Source organism: Marmota flaviventris, chromosome 2 (genome assembly GCF_047511675.1).
Source record: "Marmota flaviventris isolate mMarFla1 chromosome 2, mMarFla1.hap1, whole genome shotgun sequence".
Lineage (NCBI taxonomy): Eukaryota > Metazoa > Chordata > Mammalia > Rodentia > Sciuridae > Marmota > Marmota flaviventris.
The window spans coordinates 148,316,214-148,335,801 of NC_092499.1; the positions used below are offsets into that span (position 1 = coordinate 148,316,214).

A 19,588-nucleotide genomic window follows, 5' to 3' on the forward strand; every position below is an offset into this window, starting at 1 on the left:
ACATATTTTTAAAAGTTCCAGGGAAGTGCTAAAGTATAGCCATGTTTAGCCTAAACTCAGAGCTCCAAGAAGGTAGTATGAAGCAATATAACAAAGTCAAGAGGCAGGGATACAGGCATAGAGATGCCTAAATGCATCTAGAAGTTTTGATTTTTTTTAAATACTTATTTTTTAGGTTGACACAATATCTTTATTTTATATTTATGTGGTGCTGAGGATCGAACTAGGTGAACACTCTACCACTGAGCCACAACCCCAGCCCCTAGAAGTTTTAATTTTTATATTCTACCACCTTCATGTACTTTTATTCTTTTCAAGATAACAGTCCTTAGTAGCATCAATGAATTGGAAATTTTAACTCCTTATTGATCTGACAGCATCAGAATATAAGGTTATTCCAATAAGGGAATTTTCCAGATAATAGTTATTCAAGGGTTTAAAAATTACAGAAATTGTGAATATGTGGATTACAAACAAATTTCCTTTTCGGATTACAAACTGCAAAAAAACCAAAAACAAACAAACAAAAAACAATAACAATAACAACAACAAAACCCAAAACAAAACCAAAAAGTCCACATTAATACATGTTTTAAAGTCCAAGTGCTCTGGAGATACATGAGAAGATTTAAAGAAATAAAATGGTGGTTTCCAATCTTTCCTGCATGCAAAAAATACCTAGAAATCTTTTAAAAAGAACTGATGGTCGAATTACCCACCTCCTTAACATTCTGATTAAAATGGCTTGGGATGCAATTGGGCATCAGGATTTCTTGAAAGTCCACCCTCTGGCTCCCATGAGTCTAATGAGCAACAAAATTTGGGAAAAACTGGGATAAAAAGTATCCTGCTTTATACCCAAAATACACTGAAATTAAAATCCAGACAGCACTGTTAAGACTCCTGTACTATAAAGCCTTGCATTTGTTCCACAGTCTACCTAAATTATAACCTCCACACCTGGGTTCAACAACATCTTACATAATTTTAGTACCAACTATCTCCCAGTGTTATTTGCCAATCAGGTACCAGGATGCCCTGACTCATTGCCTTTGCTCCTGCTCCCTTTCCCTGAATGGCCTGTGTTTCCTGAAAGTCTTCAAGACCCATCTCAAATGCCACCTCTTTTGGAAAAGCCTGTCTGATCTTCTCCATCAGATTAGCTCTTTTCTGTGCCCAGGGCACATTCCTTTCTTTCCCCTGGAGCACCCTACAAGGTGTGCTTTGCACTGTTGAAATTCATCTGTCTGCTATGCCCCTTTCTTCTTTTCCAGACTTTTTCCTTCTTATAGAAGAAACAGGGAAGAGGGGAAGGGGCAGAGCCTAACCCATCCCTAAGTCTAAGAAGGAGAAACAAAGAGGTGAATTGTTGCCACTGGTCACTCCTGAAACAAACAGAACTCTTGGGGGGTTCATCTTATTACAATGAAAATGAGCTACGCCTTTCAGAGTAAGGAAGGCAGGTGAGAGAATATAATACACATCAAAGAGAGATAAGAATCATAAGAGCTAAAGAGACAGACTCTAAGAAAGTAGCCTAAAGTTGAGAAAAGCTGAGGCCCATCTGTCCTCCCTTATTGTCTAAAATGCTAACTGCAGACCAGGGGCTGACATTTACCTGGGAAACCTCCCTAATACATGCATCCTTAAAGAGAACCCACTGATACTTTGCTTTATGCAAGTTTCAATAATAAGAAATGCATTATAAATATCCTTGCAAATAAAAATCAGTTTCAATTTCAGCATAATAATTTTAGTTAATGCACAGCAAAGAGGTAATAAAACCATGTAATAATTCCTAATAAAATTAAAGTTTCTTTTCAGTTTTCTCCTCTATGCTATTACTTGCTCAGAAAATTTGACAAATATCAGTCTGCCAAGGAAAAAGTCTTTACTGGTACCAGGAATTCCAGAAACAAATCTACTTGAAGGGGGGGAAAAAGTAGGCAAACTTCGTATTACAATTTAATATAATGGAGCTGAGGTTGTAGCTCAGTGGTAGAGCGCTTGCCTAGCATCTGTGAGGGATCAAACCTCAGCACCACATTAAAAATAAATAAATAAATAAATAAACAAAATTATTGTATTCATCTACAACTAAAAAAAATTTTTTTAAAATCAACATAATGAACAAAGGCTATCACCTCACATGGGCAGAGCCCCCCACCAGTTTACCACAGAAATGACTACCACACTGATGGGCACAGTGACAGCCTCCATGGATCTGCAAGGAGAAAGAAGTTCTTCTCAAGAATCAGTGTTCCCAGTGGGGAGGACAGTGTGATTTTCAAGGATGGAATGAAAAGCTGTCTTCTCTTTAGCAGTATCAGATGACGGAATTTGAAGAATTTAAGACTCACCAAGAGTTAGGCTGAAAAAAACTGGGAAGCTGTAAAGAAACCCTTATGCAGTAACTTTATCCAGTTGGGGCAGATAAATCAGCTAGGACAACCTTTCCCATGACCTTCCCACCTCTTTTTGTTTCCTAAATGATTTCCCCAAATTCTCTATAGAAGGAATTCACTCCTTAATTGAGGGATCCTTTTTATTCCCAAGCATCAGCTTAAGGAAAGGCAAGAGCCTGGACAAGAAAATGACATATGCAAAGGTATACACAGGTTAATGACCAGAGAGATACAAGAAACTGTGTATACAGTGAGCACCAGCTTTTATCCTCCGATTAAAAGCCCATGTTTATTCTTACTTTTTTTTAAAGAGAGAGAGAGAGAGAGAGAGAGAGAGAGAATTTTTTAATATTTATTTTTTAGCTTTCGGCAGACATAACATTTTAGTTTGTATGTGGTGCTGAGGACTGAACCCGGGCCACACGCATGCCAGGCGAGCGCGCTACCGCTTGAGCCACATCCCCAACCCAATACCTTCATTTTATTTATTTATTTTTATGTGGTACTGAGGATTGAACCCAGGGCCTTGCATGTGCTAGGTGAGCACTCTACTTGTGAGCCACAACCCCAGCCTAGTTCATGATTATTCTAAAATCTCATCACAAAGTGTATCTCTGCAGAAGGCAAAAATCCTATCAATAGTGCAAATCCTATAAGCTAAACAATTAAAAAAATTTTGTGCATCAAAATTTCTTTATAGGGGCTGGGGCTGTGGCTCATTGGTAGTGCACTTGCTGGGCATGTGTGGGGCACTGGGTTCGATTCTCAGCACCATATATAAATAAAGGTCTATCAACAACTAAAAAATAAAACCAAAAAATTAAAAAAATAATTTCTTTATAACAAAATGAATTTTCTACACTTTTCCAAGTCTCTTATGTCCCAATATTTTACAAGATAGAATGATTTTTACATAGTAGAGCACAGCATCCTGAAGCATATAAGGGTCATGTAAATAATGATTTCACTGGGAGTTAAACACTTTAGACTGACTGCTATCATTCTTGGCAAGAAGAGGCTCCAAGAGAATCCCTGGTTGCTGTCTCCCTGGCTACAGTTAGCCTTGCAACTCCTGATGGATGGGTTCCAACCCAGTAAGCATGAAAATATCTATTTTCCAAAACAGCAATATCCCAGAATGGAGAATCATGACTCTATGCAAGACCTTGAGCAGGGATGTAGACCATCACCCAGGCAGCTGGGACAATCCTGTGGCTTTCTCTTTCTTCTATTTAACAAGGAATGTCTCTGACTTTAGTTACATGGTTGTATGAACAATTACTTACTTTGTAATAGGAGAAGGTTAAGGAATAGGAGATTAGGGAATGAAACCTGGAGCACTCACCCTTCCAGTTGTTCCTCCCCTAAGATCTGGCGAAGGTTCTTAAGGAAGGACAAGGAGACCAAGGCATGGGAATGGCGGATCTTCACATAGCCGGTCACCACCTCGATGAGCCCCATGAAGTTCTCCAGTTCTGAGGCAATGTTATCTACATGAGAAACGGATGGTGTTACTTGGTGTCAGAGTGATGTACACACACAGTGTGGAGAGCAATTTGGTGGCAGGACTTGTTTTGTGGGAGCCTACTGAGATGTTCAGGAGCCAAGAATTAGAACTGCCATCCCCTGTAGCTGGGCGCAGAGATACATGCCTGTAATCCCAGTGGCTCTGGAGGCTGAGGCAGGAGGATAGAGAGTTCAAAGCCATTCTCAGCAATTTAGTGAGACTTTAAGGAACTCAGTGAGACCCTGTCTCTAAATAAAATACAAAAAGCGCTGGGGATGTGGCTCAGTGGTTGAGCACCTTGGGTTCAGTTCAGTTGATACCAAAAAACCCCCCAAAACAAACAACAACAACAAAAACCCCAAAAAACAAAAATCAAAAAAAACTGCCATCCCCTGTCAAGAATGTACTCTCCTAGCTTTAACTTTCAACAGCCACTTCTGGGACAGGCCTTTGAAGCAGAGGAAAGCAAATCTTAGGAGGCTGGGTTCTACAGTTCCCAGGCTGATTAACAAAATGCAAAATCATAAATACCAGACTGCCAATTAGCTAAGGCTGACAAATCTAGGGAACGTCTTTTAAATATGCTCTGTCAACAGATAGTACTGCCTCCACAGTGCAAGGGCATGACTAAATAAACAACATTTTCTCAGCCTCATTAGTAACTGCCTTTGCTGTATTTCTAGTTCCTAAGATACAGGGATCTACATTTAAGGTTCTATCTTACTAAGACTGAAGGAAAATACATCAGAATGTTAACAACAGCTATCTGCAGGTGATTTTTAAAGGCTCACTTCTGCAGCTCTAAGTTTCTTATAATGCTCATGTCTTACTTTTATAACTAGAAAATAGTTAGAAAAATAGTTGTCAATACAGATGTAGAAATAATATAATAGAAATGGTAGATTTTCTTTAATCTTGATTAGCCTACCTTTTCTCATAGCAAAAAGAAAACAAACTTGTTCAGCCTATGTCAAAATTATGATGATGACTATAGTGAATTAGATGTGGTTCAACGAATAGGATTTTATAGAACTTTACTATGATTTATGAAGGTTTGCTTAATAAAAGGTTGTGTTTTGCTTTGATTTGATTAAAAAAATACAAGAATAAGCATACTTTCTTGGAGGATAAGGCCTCATGTTTAATGGCTTTCCAAGAGAAATTAAAGGAAAATTTAAATTGGAAAGATAAGAGGTTGTTTGTAATTGATGTTTTAAGGATAGCTTTTGAATTTTTAGATGTGGGGCTTCCTGCCCTACATCTCTCAGTTAAGGCTTGGGAACTCCCTTCTGACAAAAATGTCCCATTATCCTAAATCCAAATGATTGTCTGTGTTGGACATACTTCTTCATTCTGCATGATCCTGTACCAATTTATTTTCAAAGTACTTTTCCATGAATTTAATTCATAGATGCAATTTTTATCTCCAGGAAAGGAAGTTTAAACAAAAAAATTAGGTACTTAAAAGGCATGTTCTAGGGATGAATAGATTGAAAGTAAACTAAGAAATGTTCCAAGAGCAAAAAGAACACAACTGTAGAAGAACCACGAAGAGTTCTAGTTGCGCAGAACAGGATTATCTCCATGGTGGGGCAGTGGGTGAGTGGTGTAAATAAGGGATATCAAAAAATCCCAAAGAACCAAACAAAAACTGATTTCTGCTATCTCTAAATTTCTCTATCTCTAAATATGAATAGGAAGGGCAGCAGAATACAACAGACACTAGTATGACAGTATGTAAAAACGTGGATGTGTAACCCATGTGATTCTGCAATCTGTATACGGGGTGAAAATGGGAGTTCATAATCCACTTGAATCAAATGTATGAAATATGATATGTCAAGAGCTTTGTAATGTTTTAAACAACTAATAAAAAATATTCTAAAAAAAACAATATTACATGAAACTTAAAAAAAAGAAAACAAATATGATGGAAAAGTAAATCTGCAGAATAAATTATTAGTCATTTCTCTCTTTAGACTTTTAGAAAATTAAAAAAAAATCTTTTTTCTTTTAATATTGTTTTGGTTGTCAATGGACCATTATTTTATTTATTTATATGTGGTGCTGAGAATTGAACTCAGGGCCTCATGCATGCTAGGCAAGTGCTCTACCACTGAGCCATAACCCCAACCCTCAGAAATTTTTTTTTTACCAAAGAACTTATAAATATATTTCTTTCAACTGTGAAGTCTTCTTCTTGTATTTATTCTGGCTTATAAAACTATCAGTACCTTGACCAAGTGGTCCCAATGGTAGAGAATTAAAGGTACCATTGATAGAAGCCCTTGAAAATCAAACATCAGAAGGGAAAATATTGCAAGATAAATCACTGGGAAATGCTTTGCCCAACTGAAATTTAGAAATGTCTTACCAGGAATGCCATTTACTAAAAAATAAAGATGGTTCTACAGGAGTGAGACCAAAGCTTTACACATATGACTCAGAATCAATATGTATTGTTTTGGCTCTTAGAAATAAACTGGAAGATCTATCATTGTTTTGTACTTAATAAAATTTAATATAATATTAAACTCTTCCTTTTGCTCAGTCTCAATATATTTAAGTAACCAAAACTCTTTGGACTTAAAAATATATGGATCTGGCTACAGCTGGGCTAGCTGAGTCATGCCTCTCTGATCCCTCAGTCTCTTCTGGGGTTTGTGTGTGCTGGTACGTGTTTCTCCTGCGTAAGATATGACTAACAGCGAGATGAGGGATGACCCCTTTTATAGGAACAAACTGTGCCAATGGGAAAAACAGACTGCCTTTCAATCTTTTTTTTTTTTTTTTTTTTTAAGTCTTTGAAGGAAACTCAAAGGAAAGAGGTCATGTGGGAGGTTTATGCACCATGCTGTTTTTCTTAAGCCCATTATTTTAGTTGTAACTCAGAGACAGGTTCAGGAAAAACATCAGCAAAAGAAAACCAAGACATCCATTCATCTATCCAGTGAGGTGGGATACTTACTGCCTCGTCGGATATTAATGAGCAAATTGCCCTTGAAGATGGTACATCCTTGGAGCATCTGAGCAGAAGTAACAGAATCAATAGTCTTTGTTTTCTTCTCTTCTTCACAGACTTTGGGGCAAGGACCTTCGCAAGGGATGCAGTACATGCTGTTGAAGGTTCAAAAACATAGAAAACTTAAGTCTGCCTCTTTGCATTAAAATTTTTTAAGTATAGGCTTTTAGTTATTACAGCATGCATTACAAAAAGCAATTGTTTTGAAGTGTGCAAGTGGTTACATGGCATCACACTCTCAAGCCCACCCACAATAAGCCACTCAAATTGCAACCAAAAGGGGAAAGTGCCTGCAAAGGAAAAGCATGTTGCTTGTTTCCAGACAAAATGCGTGATCCATCCTGGAAGCATGTGTGTATCATAGGCTGTTAACTGGTATGCCAGCTGGTTCCATGTGGGAGACACAGACTTTTAGAAAGGAAGCTCTGGGGGCTCTGGAAAATAGAGCTACTCTCTGATGTTATGGTCCTCACTTGCACACCTGGAGTAGTAGCAGGGAGAGTCAGCAGGAACAACAAAAGCACTGCAGTGCCTTTGCTACAAACAGGAGTCTTACTCCTGAAGTCAAGTGTCCAGCAAAGCTCAGTGATGGATTCAAAAAAGCACAGATCCATTATTTTCTTGTTAAAGCACAACTGAAATTATTTCTTGACAGTGTTTTGCAGAAACTTGTAAATTGATCCAAATGTTGTTTTTGCTATACACACAATAAAAGCAGGGAAATTCCATTACATTGTAATGAGCTCCCATTTCAAATACTATCCTGAACATGTCATAAACCACCAAGAATCAGAGACAAGCAAGCCTGGCATTTTTCCTGTTTATTGACCATTATTTGGGAAATAACAGACAAAATGCTAACCCAGCAGCTTAAGAACCTTTGGGATCTATAGCTATATATAGAACCAGGGTCAGAAAGTTGGGTCAATTTCCAAACAAGATAAATGATACAACCTTATGGGACATTTGTGTAACAGGATGGTAAGTTGGAGAGTCACTCTATTTACACTATTGTTCTTAAAAGATCTTTTTTAAACTATATGAAGATAAGTCAAAATATTCAAGAAAAGTGGCATTAAATCATAGCTATTTTTATTAAATTCCTTCTCCCTCCCCAGAATATTTTATATCTAAAGCAAAGATGCAGGGTTTTGCTTTGTTTTGTTTAAAAGCTTGCAGGTAAACAAAATTTCTCTATCATCCTCCTATTTCATGTTGGGAAATGAGGTCAGGGTCTCCAAAGTATCCTGTAGGAAGTAGACCCACTCAAAGGGGGAATAGTCCTCCTTCCTCTAAATTTACACTTAAGCATTCTCATTTCCAGCTTAGGGACTAGCTTCCTTTCAGCTTTTTTGTTTGTTTGTTTGTTTTGTGGTCTTCTGTTGTTTCTAATTTACCTACATAGCACATAAGGCCCCCAACTATCTCTTTAAAAAAACTTATTTAAAAATAGTTATAGATGCACAGGAAGTTACTAGGATAGTATAGACAGGACCCATGTATCCTTCACCCAATTTCCTCTAATGGTTACAACATCTTACATAATGATAATGAAATATCAAGACGAGGAAATTAACACTGGCACAATATGTGTATAGAGTCCTGTGTTGTCTTACCACTGTGGAGACTTGTGTAATCCCCACTGGAAACAAGAAACAGAACTATTCCAGCACCACATGGATATCCCCTGTGCCACCAATTCATTTTCCCCACCCCAGTTTCTAATATCCCTAACTCCGAGCAACCACTAATTTGTTCTCCACCTCTTTTTAAATTTTATCATTCTACGAATGTTTGGAATCATGTAGTATGTTACCATTTGAGATTGTCTTTCTTTACATAGCACAATGTCTTTGAGATTCATCCAAACTGCTAGGAATTTCAGTGGGTTTCCCCTTTTTATTGCTGAGTAATATTCCACAGTGTGGACATACCACAGTCTGCTTCACCATTTACCTATCTTAGGACTGCTGAGTTGTTTCCAGTTTCTGGCTATTACAGAAAATGGTGATGTGAACAACTGTGTGCATGGTTTTGTTTAGATATCATTTTTCTGGGTTAAATGTCCAGTGTTGCCATTGCTGGATTTTAAAGTAAGTGTATATTTGGTTTCTCTCCATCTTTTATTCAAATAGAACATATTTCTTTGTTCAAATGTCTAAAAATCATCTAGCACTTAAAAATTTTTTTTGTAAGAAAGTGTTTTGATAATGTACTTATAGATTGAGCTTCTTCAAATTCATTTTGGTACAGAGAGTATAAACAGTATTTGAAAAATATTTTAAGGTAAGGGTTAAACAGGTCTCAAAGACTGAAAAGGAGCATTTATTATTTCTTAATGATGTTTTATGTTAAAACAGAAAAGGCAGGTCTGTAGTTTTGAATAGACTATAAGAATGGGTAGGAAAATAATTGCTCATCTTTTTAAGAATACCCTGCAGAGAAAGAAAAAAACAACACTGCAAACATAGAGTGTTCTCACTCTGACTGTTGCACTGGTGGTTGCAGAATGACTGAATGCATCCAGGTAGCATAAGAAATTACATGTGCAGATCAAAGGTGACACTGTATTAAGTTCATGGACCAGCTATCCCTTTCCTGACCCCACCCCAGGAAGGAGGTGGTGTCTGAATTATAGCTGAGCCTTTACTGGGCACCAGGCACTTCTCCAGGACTCCAGATACACAACAATAAAGTCCCTTTGTATCCTAAAGCTGTGCTATAGCTTGGACCAGAACCTCCTGCAAAGGTCTACCCTGTTGAAGGATTAGTTTTGAGGCCACTGGGAAAAACTTGAAGATGTGAGGCCTATTGGAAGGTCTTCTAATCACTGAGGATATGCATTTGAAGAGGAGATTGGGCCCCAAACCCGCTCCGGGCTCATTTATTCCTGACCACAAGGTCAATGGCTTTGCTGCACTACACACTCCTTGCCATGATGTGCTGCCTTGCCATAGGTCCAAAGGCTACCTGGCCAACCAACCATGGATTGAAACCTCTAAAACTGTTAGCCAAAGTAAATTGTCTCTTATAAGTTGACTATCATTTTGTTATAGCATATAACATTTTGTTATAGCAATAGAAAGCTGGCTAACACTGGCTGCCAGTAAAATGTAAAATGCAGTAGACTTTTAGTTATAGGTGTACACAATACGTTCATTTTTAATTTATTTTGATGTGGTGCTGAGGATTGAACCCAGTGCCTCACACATACCAGGCAAGTGCTCTACCTAACACATGGATTCAGCCACAATCCCAGCCCCTTATTTTTGATATAATAAATATACATATATTTTTGGCTTATTGGAGTTCCTGGCTCACTTATCATTTTGAAGTAGTTAATTTTTTATATTACAATGTTCACAGAAATTATAACAGGCCAAAAGTTGTGTTACACCTAGTATTATGAAAGGATATGAGTTTTATCATTGGTTTGAATGGCAGCCTGCAGTAGAAACAGCATCACTAAATATTGCACTAGAAACAGAACCTTCTTTAAGAGAAAAAAATAAAAGAAGACCTATTTGCTGTAGTTTACAGATGCAGACTGCAGCAAATATTATACTTAAAACTAATTTTATTAATTTTAAAACTAATTTCTAATGGTATTTGTATTTGTAGAATATGATTGATTGATTGACTGCAGTTCAGAGAATCAAATTCAGGGCCTCACACATGCCAACCATGCACTCTATTATTGACCTACATCAATAATTCCCTAGTTTTATTCTGAAGAATCCAGATACACAAGGGTCCTCAGGTGTTTATTGTGTAGGAATCATAAATCCCATTGGTACAGAACTTTCCCAAAAGTTCTTTACTCTGCTGCAGGGGAGGAAATAGTAACCCCAAACTTCTATCTTCTTTTGCTTCCGGAGTTTTATCACTATATTTTGTAACTAAATCTAATTTCTCACTTTCAAAAACATAAACTAATGACAAGTTATAGAAGCCTAGTGGCCACAGATAGGAGAAATGTCATTTGTTATAAGGAATTCTACTTCCTAAGTGAAATTTCAAAGTTTAGGAAAGAAACTAAAGGCCACAAAGACTACTGAGGGAGTCAGAGGATGAGAGAGTGAGAGAAAGGAGAAGGGAATGGGAGACACAGTTTACTTTAAACTACTGCTTATCCTCAGCAGCTGCTAGTTCATGCACAGAGCCTATGCCTGCGGTAAGATGTACCAGGCCTGCTCATGGGCCTGGAGGATCCTGTAGGGATGTTTCTTTCCCCTTGCTCTCCCAAAGCTTTCCTTGAGCTAGTGTTAGTAGCAACCTGGGGATGAAAATCTAAAACCACAGGCCCCTGCCTCTCAGGTAGCACTGTGGCAAGTGTACAAAGAAAAGGTGAATAAATTCCAGGCATCAGACCCAGGAAGCTAGGTACTTAATTTCAATGGTTGGGAAGTATACTTTTAAAACAAAACATAAATTGAAAAAGCAAAACACACACACATGTGTGGGTGTGAGAACGTGCTAACTGCTACCAGATTCTCATAAAAAATGTAAGTTATACTAGCCCTCTCAAATGGATCCAGTTGGGTTAATGTCTGGAAAGTCCTGACCAGATGTGGCAATTGGCAGAGAGCACCCTTGGTAGCCCCTGGGACTTGCAATGGACACTGACCTCTGGGTGCCGTTGCGGATGAAGCCTGAGGGGCACTCCTGCATGCACTCGCCGTCGTGGATGACGAAGCCCTCAGAGTCACTGCTCTCAGCGCTGAGAATGTTGGCACAGAAGTCGCGCTTCACGCAGCGCCATCCCTCGAACCTGTAGGTGTCAGGCGGGCAGGCAGGCACACACACGCCCTCATAGAAGTAGTGCCGGCAGGCCACGCAGGCTGTGTCATTGTCGGGTGCGTGGCAGCTGCCCAGGCATTCCTGGTGGCAGCATTCATTGTTCTCGGTGCACGCCCGCTTTCCGCACACGCTCGGGCACACTGTGGGGACAGAGGAGAATTGGTGAGACCCAGCAGGGCCCGTGTAACAGCCTGCTGCATCACCCGCTGCTACAGCCCACACCAGATGGCCTGTGGAAGAGGCAAGCACACGACCTTCCATGACATCCCCACAAAGAGAATCATTGTCTTTTCATCCAGTATTAGAAGAGCAGACAACACTGGCAGGTTTCAAGTCCAGTCTCTTTTATGTACTCCTTGTTTGGAGCCACTGGCTTCTAATGACCATGATCCCCCTCTTTTCTCATCTGTAAAATGGGGGTGAGAAGGTGCCTGAGGCCTAGGTGAACATGGGGAAGCCCTCTAGGAACCACAGGGTTTATCAGAACTTTAAAAGGCAAATATAAGTAGAATTCCTTATAACAAATATGGCAGTACCCCCTTAGGCACTATGATACTCCAAGATCCCCAGTGGTTTCCTGAAACCCTGGATAAGTTCTTTTTTTCTTTTTTATTAGATTGTGGGGGGTACACCTCCTGTGTGTTCCCTCTGGAAACAATTCAAAATCCTTCATGTGTAGAAATGCTTATTTTTAAAATAATTAAACCACAATATAGGAAAGATGGTGCCACTTGGGTTTACAAAGCAGCTTTAGAAGTTTGTTTCTGCTTAAACCACATAAAGTGTTTACTCTGAATAAGTGATGATTTTAACTCAGAACCCAACCTATTAGGTAACTGAAGTCACTTTGTCACATGGTCACTGTCAGGCCCCTGAGCCCAGGGGACCACAGGAATTTAGAGTCCATTTCCCCTACTCAATCCTCTCAAGTCAAGGGAAAGCAGTGCTTAATGACCACAGATCCACAATTCACATCTCAAGGAGATGAGTTGGCACTCATTTCCATAACAATGCTCTATGATCACACTCTATGGGCTGTTAGCCTTACTCCTAAATAACGTATAAATCAACAAAATATGAAATCTGGTTTGTATTATGTGTGACCTACTTTTTCCTTGAGTGGGAAAACAATACAAAATTACTTAAATATGTATATTTTTTACTCTGATGTGCAACATTGAGTGAAGGTTCTAAATATTTTTTTTCTTATAAAAACACATGCTTAAAAAAATATCAGAGAGCATAGATGAAGGAGTATAAAGAAAGCACAAATCTATCTGCCCACAAATGGCCCCTTTATCATCACCTCCAATGGATCCTTTATATGTTCATGGACAAATAAAGACAAATACAAGGATTAAGCCATTCAGAAAGAATGTTTTGGCCATTATAGAAAGTGAATTTCATGATTGTTTAATGGTAACGTTATATCCCATTGTGGAGTCTCCTATTATCTTCTATTACCATTATGAACATCCTCAACATTTCATTAGGCTCACTTTCCAGGATGAATCTTGCTAAGTCAAACTTTCCTCTGGAAAGTTTATACTAACCTACAAACCTACTAGTTCCATTTAAAAATTTCTGTTTCAATGCAAACATGGATTCAAAAACCAATATCAGAACTTGGGACATTCAAACAAATGTCACCTCTGAAGAAAACTGATGAATTCTCATGATACTGTCAAGTTTAAAATAATCTTGCAATTTTCTCCTTTGAGATCATCTTGTAGCAGGAACATCAGGTTACTTTCCATTGTTTTTTTCTTATGCTTATGCTTTTTGGCAGTTTTTAGTTAGGCATATTGCCATGTCCATAGATCTTACATCTCTAGCCTTCATTACAGTTAGAAGTGGCTATGTGTCTTAAGTTCTGTCCAGTGAGATATAAACAAATATTCTGACTGAAACTTCCTGGAGGACTTCTTAAACAGAGGGCATGCCCAATCTTCTTCCTCACTGGTTGAAATGCAAAAATAATGCAAGGAGCTTATGCAGCTATCTTGAATTATGAGGTAGCACTTTCAGAAGGGTGGAGTGATATAAAAGAAACTTGGTCTCTAACACTGAACTGCTTATTTCTGGACTTCTTTAGGTGAAAGGGAAACAAACTTTCATTTTGTTTAAGTGACTGCTATTATATGCAACTAAACTAACCCAACCAAGACACCCCTTTCAAACTATGTAGAGGGGAAGAAGAAAACCATTCTTGTTGGTTTATGCATGTCATTTTGTAATTATGTGTGTCATTTTGTTCATGACTTCTGGCTATTTAAAAAAAAACTCACCTATCCAACAAACAACAAGGAGTTAACTATTTATGATTACATAAAAAATATGTTGCAGGAGCTCCTAAAATATTGATATACATATACTGTCAACCATGATGATTATTTTGAAGAGTATAACATGAATTTAATTTAAAGCCTAGTATATTTACAGCAAACACAAATACATACTCTCTACCACCTCACCTTTCACTCAAAAACATAGAAAAATAAAACAGATTAAATGACTATTTAATTTCAAATATATCCATTATGGAGGGCACCTCGAGGCTCAAGATCTAAAGAAACATTGATATTGCATATGCTGACTTCAGATTTTTAAATCGATCCATCTATCCTTTATTTATCTACTTAGCAACTACTCATTGAGCATATGCTACACCTGTGTTCCAGACAGATGTGTGTATGGATCAGTCTTCAGGGAAGGCATAGCATACCAGATAAGTAGGAATGAGTGAATGTGTATTATGTTTCTGGGAACCCTGGATGCCAGGAAGATTTGCAGAGGTGATGAAGAGGAGCTGAAAGATGAAGAGGATAGCAATAAAGAATACCACAGAGAGCACCACATGTAAATGTTTATAAAACCAATGGAATTGCTATGGTGGTAGAAGTAGGTACTTATGGCAAAGAGGGATGGGGACCAGTCACATGTTGCCAAGAGGAAGAGGGGGACATGTCAGGGAGGCACTGAAGGCCTTTCCATTGGTGGACAATGGACAATTCCTGAAAGTTTCAGGCAAAGGTCAGAGTTTTATATTAGAAAAAGTCATCTGTCAGAAGCACAGTGGGTATGGTTGCTCAGGGAACGCAGAACCAAAAAAGTGATCAGGCAAGCAGACAGACTTGCCGCCTATTATGTTGACCCTACAAAGCTCATGCAATATAATGGATCCACAAGGATCAATAAAACTGGCTGCAGAAAATGATGCTCACAGTCTGGCTTTCCAGGTATACCAGCAGTTGTAGGCACATACTTCATTTAGAGCTGCTCTTCAGCCATCTACCCACTATCCTTTTTTGTTGGAGGAAGGGAAAATTAATTATGAATCTTACAATCACCATCAGAGACTAACTGGGACCAATATTAACTTGCAGAACTCCTTTTTATTCACTTACAATGCAAAGAAAATGCCATAAAAATGATGAGTAACAGACATTAAGTTCAAATAGCTATTCACATAGTAGTAAAATCTCAAGAGCATTTAAAAGAATAGAAAAATGTCCCCCTGAACTCACTTGCAATCAGTCATAACAAATGTAAATATTGGGCTTTCCCAGGATGAGAAAGAAAAACAAACAAATAGCTGACAAAGTACCTGTTAGATATATTTTGCATTTCCAACACCCTTATCCCTTCCACAGGAAATAGCATGTCTGAGCAGGGGTCCACTGAAATCCCCCAAAGGGATAAATTAAAGGGAACTGAGTGCCACAAACAACACATAAGCTGGAGAAGTCAGGTTGGTTCCAAGTGACAGGAGCTACTTCCAAATAAATTTCAGAAAAGTATAACTAGTTAAGATCTTTTTTTTTCATTTTTTTTTTTAAGAATAATTCCTCTTCAAAGAATCCCAAATCAATGGGTTCCTTTATATTAACTGGTGCAAACTGTGTATAAATACACATCTATTCTTTGCAGGGAAATGGATATGAGGTGTGATGAGGAGAAGAGGAGACTATAAGAAGGAAAGGTGACAAACTCCATAAATAAGTAGTGGCTTCAGGCAGGAAGCCGGTGTTCCTCTCTCTGAAGCACACTCCAAGAGGATTCCAGGAGGCAGGCAGGAGAACACGAGGAAGTCTGGGATTAGACAGTACTGGAGCCAGCTCCAGAAGCATACTATAAATTTTGCCTCATCTCAATGTATATAAATATTATTAGTGTTCAGGCCTATTAAGGGATTTCTTGAAAAGCCCCAGGCAGTGTGTCTCGCCAGCAGATGGATGGCTGCTCCACATAAGTGCCAAAACTTAAAATTTAGTACAATAACCAAATTTCCCAATTATGGTGCTATGGGGGAAGGAAGGGAACCTCTTTCCTAGCTTCTGAGAATAAGGACCATTCAGAGTGTGATTAAAGGCATCTCAACTTTTAAAACTGAGAGGAATATAAAAACTATTATAAACTAACAAATGTACAGAGGACAAAGCAAACTGATTTGCCCATGAGATCTTTCTATTCCTTGGAATTCTTACAATGACCAACAATAAAAACAAAAGCCCATCTAAATGAATGGGAAAAGCTAACACCAATGTCCCACACCAACCATTGAGTAGACTAGTTTAGGGTCGCAATCATATAAAAATGAGGCTATACATTTAAAGAGTCATTCTCTTTATTTTGGGAGAAGAGGAAAATAGGTCACTAACTCTCTCCCTCCCCAGAATCCTTGTATTTATTAAATTATTTCCAGGATTTAAAAAAATTGTTTTTGCTTTTGCCAGTAAACTTCAGTGGTCTTGAACCTAGAAAAATCATTTTCTTGTGGCGCAGGAGTACTGGGCATTGAACTCAGGGGCACTGGACTATCAGCCACATTCCCAGCTCTATTTTGTATTTTATTTAGAGACAGGGTCTCACTGAGCTGCTTAATGCCTCACTGTTGCTGAGGCTGGCTTTGATTCTCCTGCCTCAGCCTCCAGAGCCACTGGGATTACACACGTGCACCACTGTACCCCGCCAGAGAAACCATTTTAAAAACAATATGATAATAAAATGCTCTGCTAGAAGAAAAGATGGAAGACTCAATCTCTTGGCAAGGAACAAAAAATGAAAGGGCCACTCAGCCATACATTTTTAAATTTTTTACAATATAAACAATTTTAATCCCAAATAATTTCTAGAGGATAGAACTAATTTGTAGATGTTCAAATAAAATACAGTTTCTGAATCAAAATATAAAGTAGTTTATGGATGCCTTAGTTATTCTGGAGTGACCTACCACTGTTCCCTATTTTTCTAATAGGTACTTATCATTATACATAAAGATCAACTGCTATAAAGTTCAGGAAAGTGAACTGGAACCTTCAAAGTACATCATCAAGGAGACACATGGTTCAAAGAAATTCTGTGTTCTCTTGTCTTGTCATGTCTCCATCTAACACCATGGGAGGGGAAGAAAAGAGAGATAAGAAGAGGGAGGAGGGGGCTCTAAATGGATTATCTGATTACAGGGTATCCCCAAGCTCAACCAGAAGTTCTCCTTGGGCTGTCTGCATGCTCCTCTAGAGGGCAGCTGGCTCAGGAGAGGGAATGAGAAAGGCTCCTTCTGACCTTAGCCTTAGGGATACATCTCAGTCCTCCTGGGCTCACACCCTGAGGACCAGAAGTGGGAATACTGAGAGGGCAAGCAAAGGACCTATTTAGATGGTTGCCAGGGAATCGGACTTCAGACTTAAGTTTGAATAATAAGCAGTAGCTAGCAGGTATGTAGGGGTGTTGGCAGAGATCATGGGGTGTATGGCTAAGAGAACCACAGGTAACAAGGAAAACCACCACATGTCTGAAGAATGGAGGCTGTGGAGATGGAAGGGTGAGAGTACCTGCTGAACCCTAAGGCAGAGAGCCTGAAATGTACTTTTAACCCACCAACTGGAGTCAGGACTATTAGAGGAAAGGACTGATTTTTCAGTAGGGAGTTCCAAGAGCAGAGGTGCATTTTAGAAGGCAGCCACTTCCTTCCTTAGTGACAGTGGCCTACATCAAAGGACAGCAGTGCATATAGGAAAAAGCAGGGCAGATTCAAGATATATCATGGAGAATTTCTCTCTCTCTCTCTCCACATACACACACACACACACACCCCCTTCCCCCCCCCCCCTTTGAGGGTTTCAGAAAGATCATTTCAGTCTGGGATATAATGTGTTTTTTTTTTGTACACATCCAAGTGGAAAATGCCCACCATGCCATTTTATGGTTGTGATCAGGAACAGTCGGGCTGGAAATGCCATGGGGCATGGTTAATAGACAGACAGACAAGGGATTGTGGGTGAAGTGGAAAATAGGGAGATCTGAGGATGCCCAGGACAGAATGGCAGGGCATACCACTGCTCATAGGGGTCCACCAGTACCCACTGAAACTTCTGCTTCTTTTAGAATGCCCCACTCCTTAAAAAAAAAAGGTCTTAAGTGGATTTCGGCATATACATCTGTTAATCTTCAGTCCTGTTCCTCTATTCCAGTCTCTATCAGTGACACAAATCACGAGCCTAAGTGATGATAAAGATACATTTGTGGAGTTTTTCTAAGTCTCACAACAATAATACCTTGCTGCTTGCTCTTTGGTCCTCAAATTAACCAGAGAGGGAATTAAAAAAAGCCCTATCCTTGCAGGCTGCTCATGACACCTGCATGTCTCTGCCCCTGAAGGCAAAGGCAGACCAAAGAACTAAGGACCCCTTGCAGTTTGGTTGGAAGTTCTACTTTATTACTCAAAAAGAGTTTCCTCATCTATAGGAGCCATGATTGACTGCTGAGAGTCTCAGGGAACCCACTGTCACAAAGGATGGGAACAGACTGGCAGGGGCCAGTGCTGCATTCACTACAGACTAGCAGATGAGCCATGAGGGTCTTTATTCGATAAAATATTCTTTAAAAAAAATAATTTTTAGTTCTACATGGACACAATATCTTTATTTTGTTTATTTATTTTTATGTGGTGCTGAGGATTGAACCTAGTACCTCACATGTGTGAGCCAAGCACTCTGCCACTGAGCCACAACCCCAGCCCGATAAAATATTCTTCAATCTGCCTTCAGGTTATCCTGTTACACATTCCTCGGAGAGAATCATTGTATTCCATCCCAGCCCATTGGTTGAAGTTCTCTAAGTGTGCTATAATGAAAAAGCAGGCTTACTGGAAAATGTTTAAATCCACAAAGCAAAGCTAAATTAGGTGGGTAGGGGGTGGAGAGGGAGGGAGGGGGAGAGAGAGAGAGACAGAGAAAGAGAAAGGAAGACAAGAAGAACCTGTCAAGTTCTTGGTCACTGTAAGGAATAGCTAAAGGAAAAACTCATTTAATTTATGCTTAGAAATCCCAGGTGACTTCCAAACAAACAAGCTTCTCCCTGGAAAATCATAGCCGCTACGTGGGTTTAGTTATGAACAGCAAAGGAAAGTTCTTGGGTAAACTCTGTCTTAAATGTTCATAACAGAAAAAAAAATCACATTGCCCAAAATTCCTCTTTATAATGCCAAAAAGAAAACACCTTCTGTTCTGGAGAGAACAACCCACCAGAGTAGCCAGATCTAGAAGAGACATCATTTTAAGTTAGATATCTGAAGATACTTCAGTTTCTCTTTCAGATTAAAAAGAAAGATGCCCAATCAAAGCTTATAAGAAAGCCAGAGCTTTGGGGATGCCTGTAAGGGCTCACAGAAAAGGACATTAGAGCACCTCTCCGTGTGCACAGCAAGGCTGGTCAGGGAAAAGGCTAGACACACAGGTTTTTAAACTGTTAACACAGTGGGTTAAAAGCTCCCATTTTCTCAGGGGTTGAGTACATACAAAGGAATTACTCCTTGTAGACTTTGAAAGGCTTTAAGACTCAGATTTGAGTCTG

The 19,588-nt window shown here is 39.0% G+C and overlaps 1 protein-coding gene across 1 annotated transcript in view; it reads right to left on the reverse strand.

The window, feature by feature from the left end:
* The window catches only part of Igf1r (insulin like growth factor 1 receptor), a 302,570-nt gene that overhangs the window by 59,657 nt on the left and 223,325 nt on the right, over positions 1-19,588 (reverse strand). The window contains exons 3-5 of the mRNA XM_027955997.3: positions 11,562-11,874; positions 6,881-7,029; positions 3,751-3,895 (exon numbers count right to left, since the gene is read on the reverse strand). Coding sequence (XP_027811798.1) covers positions 3,751-3,895; positions 6,881-7,029; positions 11,562-11,874 — 607 coding nt within the window. The remainder of the gene's footprint in view (positions 1-3,750; positions 3,896-6,880; positions 7,030-11,561; positions 11,875-19,588) is intronic.